The sequence below is a fragment of the Sphaeramia orbicularis genome, chromosome 6 (genome assembly GCF_902148855.1).
Source record: "Sphaeramia orbicularis chromosome 6, fSphaOr1.1, whole genome shotgun sequence".
NCBI classification, from domain to species: Eukaryota; Metazoa; Chordata; class Actinopteri; order Kurtiformes; family Apogonidae; genus Sphaeramia; species Sphaeramia orbicularis.
The window spans coordinates 36,684,929-36,693,003 of record NC_043962.1 but is presented as its reverse complement, the minus strand read 5'-3'; the positions used below and the strand labels follow the sequence as shown (position 1 = coordinate 36,693,003).

Sequence of the window (8,075 nt, the reverse complement as noted above, 5' to 3'; positions counted from 1 at the left end):
AGTGATAGTAAACGGAATTGGTGCTGCTACAATTAGTCGACGTAATCGACCATGAAAATTGGTCATCTGCAATTTTTTTAGTCGCCGTGTCGTTATTTTTGGTCTCCGTCCCGTTTCAAATGCAGTAGGAATGGAATCTCCCTGCGACAGCTGCCAGAGACAAGCCACAGGTTTGGCCACGCAGCTTTGTGCTACGGGTATGCTGTGATGCCACAGGTATGCCGCGGCACCTGGGCAATCCATGCTGGCATTGGTGCCTGCAGCCGTACAGCTGTACCTCAGACAGAGAATAAAAACCCCGTCTTATAAGTGTGCTAAGTTTCACACCCCCCCAACTCATAGGATTCACAATAATGGACACAACAAAATAACAAACACTTGATTTTTTTTTTTAATTAGTCGTTAAAATTAGTTGACTAATCGAAACATTAGTCAAAACATTAGTCGTTAGAAAATTAGTTGTTAGTGGCAGCACTAAACAGAATATTGTAAACTGCTGGATGGAAATGTCATTAAGAAGCTGGAAGTGTCATTTGAGCTTAAAACAAAAGACAGAAGAAAGTGATCAAAACAGTGGATGAATAAAAAGAACATACATTTGATGTGATTTCTTTGACATCTCTGACCTGATCCTGTCTTCATCCACAATTGGAACGCTTCAGTATTTAGGCCAATTGTGTTTTCTGCCTACTCCTCCCATCCCTACCAGCAGTATTAGCAGCAAGATGGAGGTTTATTGTTTACTTCAAGGCCTGCTTTTCTCAACTGTCAAATCCAAAATTTAAGACTATTTTTACTGTTGTCAAGCAGCTAATTCAGCAAAATACAGGACATTCAGCCTGAAAATAATAGAAATGAGACAAGCAAGAGTTTTCTCTATCATTTTAAGACTTTGAAACTGTGCCTCTGCTTCAGTTTCTTTGCTGTAGAAAGATACTGCGTCAGCTTGAACAGGTGTGTCTATTTTTTATACTCAGAAAATATCTGTGAAGTCTATTATTTACAAAAGTGAAATTGTGTGGGACTTCTAGTTTTGCCACTTGTTCATAGAGATTCTTTGTGTTTTAGGTTCTGTCAGCACTACAAGTGTTTGATTAATTAAATTTAACCGGCAGGAATTTGTGTAATATGTTTGGGTTTTTTTAATCTCTTTGACACTGCATTTATAGAGCAATGAGAACATCTGTCAGACAATTGTCACAGAGTAATGGTGTGAAAACAATAAATTAATGGACAACTGCTGCACATTTAGGAAACAGATATAGTGTTTAACAGACAGATGTGTAATTTGTTTCTTCTGGCTTAATTTGAATATTGCAATCATTTTAGAAAAAAAGGAAGTAATGATTAAAATCACACCATCCTGCGCTTGTTCTCCTGTTTTAATTTTTCCTTCGACAAATACCCCGGGGGAACTAAAATGGTAGTATGATGAGTGAATTGTAATGCTCAGCAAGGGCGGTATGCAGGATGTTGTGTTTAAAATGTAAGCAAACCTTCCCCTGCACTTGCAACAGAGGGGAATCTTCAGAAAAAGCTTTTTTTTTTTGCCACGTCACTTTCCTCTAATGTTTCTACTGCCTCCTACCCTTTCTCCTTATTATGCTTTGTGTCTCCTCTTCCTCAGGTCTGGGATGCTGGCAGCGGCTCTCTCCTCCAGAAGCTTCCAGCCAACCTCCCAGTTCTGGACATCAGCCCATTTGCAGTCAACGGTGAGCACTTCCTGGCTTCACTGACTGAGAAGACTCTGAAGTTGTACAGGTGGGAGTGAACCAGATACAGCCTCAGAGGACAGAGACTGTGGATCTGTGAGACGTAAAAATGCTGCTAAACTTTTGGATGTTTACACATGAAAAGACTTTTATCAATGCAGGGAGTAGAGTGGGGAAAAAAAAACCCATTTCAGATTCATCGTGTTGCGAATCCAACCTTTGACCTGCAAAATAAAGCCTGAGTCAGGTGTTATAGTCTGAGCTTCGATCATCTGCTCAGTTGTTGACATGTGGAACCAAGTAAAGGACTGTCAGAGCTGCACATTTAAACACACTTGAAGCCCATTTTCAAGATCTTAATTGTTGTATAAAGTTTGTCTTTAGTTTCAGGCTCCTCTTCATTTCAATAAATAAGAATAACCTCTACATTTTCATCACAAGAGGTTTTCATCAAAACTACGCTTATTAGAGCCTCAACTAGGAATTGTTGTTACATTTGAAACTAATTGGTAACTGTTTTCAGAACTGCAAGTAACCATTTTTATAAGAATAATTGCACAAATATTTGATGTTTACAAAGAAATTACATTTGACGAAATCATATTTTATAAGGCTGACACTACTGACAAAAAACACAGATTTCTTCTTAGACAAAAAAAGGCGAAAATGTCATGTTTTCAATTCGCTCCAAAATCACTGAAATACACTCATTTATTATTGCTTTGATGGAAGTCTGGTTTTTGTTGCACCTGTAGTATTCAGAAAGTCTCTATGCTGATGATTTGATCTATAAAATACAAAAAATCTGTGACATGTCCTTTACAAGCTAACATGCAGAACAGGCTTCTTTTGTGAAGTATTGTCTTTAACAGTCCATGGTAAAGGTCAACAGTCTGACAGCAGGGGGGATGCTGGGAAACACAAGAGAAAAGACATCCCATCTTTTTCTGTAGCTTTGGTTTGTATTTTGCTTTGATTGTATTTGTCACTTCTCACAAAGCCGTCAGTTGTTCTGTCTGATCTGTTTTTGAAACTTGGCTCCTGTCTGAAATAGGAGCATTAAGTGCCAAAGGACCGCTGCCGTTGTAAATTTTACTTCCTTTGTTTTTACTTTCTAAAGGAAGCTGTACATATATGTATATTTTGTACTGACTGTTTGTGTACAACTTCAAAGTTAATAAAAATTATGACTTATTTTTATCACAGTTTGCCGTTTGTCTGCTTTCATTATTTTTTTTGTTTGTTTTTTAACACATTTGGATTTTTTCACTCCCATCAGTTAATTGTTGTTAAACAGTGACTTTAATATGACACACCAAACAAATGGGGTAAAGGTCAGTTGTCAAGTTAGAAAAATTAATTGATTATTTTATTGTTAATAAACTAATAGGATCAATATTAATGGCTTTCCATGTGCCTGAGGCTGTGAAAAAATATATAAATATCAAAGAAACATCTCAAATATGGAACAAGATTGTAAAAATGGTACAACATAGGCACGAGTTAATGTAAACGTACCAGATACATTATCAAATGGTTCCCACAGTCAAAAAAACTGGAAAGGTCACGGAATTTTAAGCAAAATCTAAACTTGGGAAAGTCAAATACATTTTTATGTACGCAAACTCATCTTCAGACTATAGAATACAAGGGGGGGCTGAAAAGTTCATAGCCTGACTAAGGAGGAATTATTGCACAGCAATGAAACTTGACATACATTAAATTCAACCTTTCCTGATACTAACTGCATGGTTTCCTTCCAGATAAATCCACACTGGATAAATAATTTAGGACTTTGAAAAGTAGTACTACAGACATTTCATGAAAATGCTTGCTTTTCACCCCTCCCTCGTTCTCCCTACCCCTCTTGAATTCAGCTTCCCAGGTTTGCACAGTTGATAAATTCTGCAGACATTTGATAAGACCACGGTGCCATTGATGGTTCACGAAATGTCTCTGGTACTACTTTTCAAAGTCCTAAATTATTTATCCAAAGTGGGTTTATCTGGAAGGAAACCATGCAATTAGTATCAGGAGAGGTTGAATTTAATGTATGCCAAGTTTCATTACAATGGAATGACTCCTTCTTAGTCAGGCTATGAACTTTTCAGCCCCCCCTCATATCTAATAAAATGTGAAATTCTGACCACATACCTTCACAAAGGTCATTTTAGTTATGTTACTTTTAGAGTTGTAAAATTAATTGCCAAGGGTATGTCTTCCCTACTTTTACTTGGTACTGGTATGGTTTTTTGTTATTACCTGATCGAAATCAATGCATTTTTGCATCTGTTATACTACGTTATTCTCAGAAAACATTTGATTGGCCTAATAGTTCTGAGTATTTAAAGTGAAATTAAAATATCTGATAATTAGATAATGAAAAATGGCAATGCTGTGACACATGGGCTTAGAAACTGACCAGTGAGCAGAACTGACGACAGCACCAATTTAATACAATATAAACAAATACAATTCCTATGGTTTAATCCAAAATACATCATAATAAATTCATCATATGCTTGTATCATTATTGTCCTGAGAGAATCATTTATCTCCATCCGCTGGTGTTTTCAGATGTGATTTATAAATACATTTGAACTGGGCTGGATTTGGGAAAGTCTGGAGAAAAAAAAGCGTTATCTGTGACAATACCAGAACATTTCTCAGAGTTTATTCCTGTTAGAAAGGAGGATAGTCTCATCCTATAAAGGGTTACTTCATCCATCAAATAATCACAAACACTCAATATGAACACATTTGGACATATCTGGTTTTACTGGGCAGGATGAGGATTAAAGGTTGGAATGCAAAAAGTAACTGAAGCTGTTAGACAAATACAGTGGAATAAAAGACAAATATTTGCCTCTGTGGGATAGAGAAGTATAAGCACCTTAAAAATTAATCATCAAGTATCAGATGACCTAAAAAGAATTTTTTACAGCCAGTCTTGCTCATGTCATCCATCTGTTTTTCCAGTAACAATAATAATAGAAGAATGTAGTTTTAGAGCCAGTTATAACTCATAAATTGTAGATGAAAATCATAACATCTTACACACAGACACAAACAATAACAACAAATTAATATGGAACTAATACAATTATAACTTTTTTTAAAATTTTCAAATGCTGATGTTTGGTCCTGGCAAACAACTCTCTCACTTTGTCAACAACAAATATCAGAGAAATATCTAGAGACTACATTTTCCATTGTGCTTCCGCGACTGGGTTGGTCGGAGCCTGAACTCACCACAAACTCATGAATTATTCATAACATACGCGCTGCCATCCCTGAAGGGAAAAAAGAACTTTACTCCCAGTTCCCATATTTCCGACAGCTCCTGAATGCAGCGGCAGGCTGACTGGCTCTGTGAAGATGGCGGACTGTATACGTGTTCCTCTGCTCCTGCTTTTGATGTGCATCTTGTCGTTTGTGCACCCAATTCGGGGGGAAAACAACAAACTGAATGGTAATGCTGAAAACCTACAGAATCCACCTGGAGGTCCCGGGCCGGCTGCAGTTAACCTGGGAGCCGCTGATAGGAACCTGGGCGTCGGGGCCTCGCTGCCTCGGAGGCGCTCTACCGGCTGGAAGTTGTCTGAGGAGGCGGTGTGCAGGGACGACCTGACCCGGCTTTGCCCGAAACATTCCTGGAACAACAACCTGGCGGTGCTGGAGTGTCTTCAGGATAAGAAAGAGGTAAATTTGCAAGACAGGGTTTTGTGGCTTGTGAGGAAAGAAGCAGGGTGTGCCTGCTCAACATATCAGCTAACGGTAGCTGCCACAGTTAGCTATCTGCTAGCCCTCGTATTGAGAGGACGTCACGCCAAATCTCCGTCGAAAACCCTGCAATTCGTGGTTTATGACACTTTCTTCCAAATAACACACGCATTACGACACAGTTGAACACATGCTAATATTTCACGGAATCAACTGTCATTTTCGGCTTGATGCAGTTCTTGAAATATCCCTTGTCTTTCCAACAACTTGGAAGTTTTTGAATCGTTTCGCCTCTTGCTCTGTGTTTTAACATCACCCAGATTTACATTGAACGGGGACCTTGTACCGTCAGTCTGCCGAAAGACAGTTCTATTACTTGGCAGTAAGCACTGCTTTGTGGATTGCTTGCAGGCCGATATATTCAGAAAAACACTGTTTACAGGAAAACGTCACATTGTATGTTGACATGTTCCCATTAATCAGACAGTGCGATACAACAGAATAAATGAGAAGAATGTACTCCCAGTTTGAAGTAGCATGTACTTACTGTATACAATACGCAGTTTATCTGGTGACCACACAGTATGCAACCCTGCAGGTTAATGGTTCATTACAACACAATAAGAGCCCGTTCACCTTTTCACAGATGAACATTAGTTAAGTATGGTGATGGGTACTCTAACACCTCCAGCTCCATGTTAACCCACATAGAAAGCCTTTCCCTGGTCGCCTTTTGGCTTTGAGTCATACTGGTTGCTTAACCATCTTCTATTTCAACCCTGACATTATGTCCAATTAACTCTAAACTGTCGTTGACAACTAACCAGCTGTTAACATCCCTTTGCAGCTGAACTGGTTTTTGAGACTGGTGGATACAGACAAACTGGTCTTTTAAATTTTTAGTGTTCGCTTATGTTTGGGGTAATAGGGCGGACAGAGCAGTTAAAATCCATTTTATCTCCATAAGATTCTCTTTTCCCCTGGGAAACGTTGTTAGTGGCCTCCCACTTCAGCCTGGGGCAGACCAGGATTAGTAGTCACTTTTGGTTTAGACTAGTGAAGGTTGTCCTGACATGTTGGGGCAAAACATAACCTGAAACTGATAAGACAGATCAGTGCCAGTGAAGCATGTAGGTACCAACCAACAGCTGGGGATTTGGTCCTCACTGTACTATGTATTTTCTTAAAAAAAATAATAAAAATTTTTTCCATTACTGAAGTAAACCACGTGTTTGTGTTAAGTGAACTATTTATCTGTAGTACAAGAACTGTGTTCACAGTGTTAAGTTACAAAAACTTTGCTTCAAATCAGGAATATCAAGTTGCAGAATAAAGAGAAATGTCACCAGGAATTCATATTTAACTTTAACAAGTAAATATTTAGTGTTGGCGCCTGATAAATGAATGGACAGGTTTTTATCAACGGGTGAATCATGGAAGTTCTGATTCAGGCAGTGCAGCATTTGACTCACCAACACAAACAATGGTTGATTAATGTTCAAACTATAAATATTTGATGCAGGGCTACAACAATTATTTTTCATTATTGATTAATCTGTCCGGTATATTTTAAATAGGCATGAGTTGTTCTAACAGTGTCCTTTTAAATGGGCATCATGAGTTCTGAATTATTTTGTTTGTTTTGACAATTCAGCTTTCCAACTGTAAAGCAGAGAAAAGCCACAAGTTCTCTTATTTGAGCATCTAGAACAAGCCATTTTCTTTCTTCCAAATTACTGAAAATATCAACCCATTATCAAAGCTGTCAGTCTTGTATCTACCATATAATTGATTTTTCGACTTGTAATTTTTGTCCATATTGACATCATGTCTCCTGTTTTTCATTTATTACATCCAATGCATCCTAGTGTCACTCAGAGCATGGGTGGTTAAGTTAAGAAGTGTTTGTTGGCCAAACATTTGTATGTATGTTTACACACTGATGAGATAAGTGTTAACTTCCTTCCTGATTAGGGGTGGAATAACAGTGCCATTACAGGTGGTTTTTCAGTCTTACTCTTCTCTTATTGATGCCTGATCAATTTTCTGTGTCTGTGTGTGAATTAGGTCCTATGTTTTCATTGTCCATGCAGCATTGAACACAGAGTAGAATCAGTAAAATAATGGCGAGCATGTGAAGTGAAGTGTAAAGCCCAATATTTGACCAGGGTTTGAAGTAGTTACTGCTGTTTAATTTGGAGAAGTTTTTTGTCATATGTAACAGGATGTTTGCTCTTGGTAACCAATGCATGGCTGGTTTCAGAAAGATGGTGAAAACCTCTGCACTGATGTGTGAAATTCAGTTTTATGACTGCTCATCTGTATTTATCTGTATCTAACTCTGACTATGTTCACCCTGACTTAAGTGTATGCATGGTGAGTATTACAAGCTGAAAAATGAACTACATCTGTCTGAAAACAGCTGGAACCTGAAGAGAAATGATCTGATTATAGTGAAAATAGATGTTTCAACATGAATAACTTACTTATTTTGGCCATTTATTCATTGTGAGCCAATAATTTAGGTAAAGGATCATAAATAGGACCTGTACTCAATCAGCGATAAAATAACAAAGGAACAAAACATATGAGTCACATAAAGGTAACAACAGGCTATGCAGACTCAAAGATCCACCCTCA

General features: G+C 38.0%; 2 protein-coding genes across 4 annotated transcripts in view; both read left to right on the top strand.

Moving 5' to 3' along the window:
- Positions 1–2,917, top strand: part of rfwd3 (ring finger and WD repeat domain 3) — a 20,057-nt gene extending 17,140 nt beyond the window's left edge. The window contains exon 13 of the mRNA XM_030137071.1: positions 1,628–2,917. Coding sequence (XP_029992931.1) covers positions 1,628–1,771 — 144 coding nt within the window. The 3' untranslated portion in view covers positions 1,772–2,917. The remainder of the gene's footprint in view (positions 1–1,627) is intronic.
- A 2,133-nt stretch (positions 2,918–5,050) lies between these two features.
- Positions 5,051–8,075, top strand: part of glg1a (golgi glycoprotein 1a) — a 49,359-nt gene continuing 46,334 nt past the window's right edge. For 2 of the 3 annotated variants that reach the window (XM_030136469.1, XM_030136470.1), the window contains exon 1: positions 5,091–5,414. In XM_030136469.1, the coding sequence (XP_029992329.1) occupies positions 5,091–5,414 (324 nt within the window). Of the gene's footprint in view, positions 5,415–8,075 lie in introns of all 3 variants that reach the window. The other variant, XM_030136468.1, reaches the window with a different exon arrangement.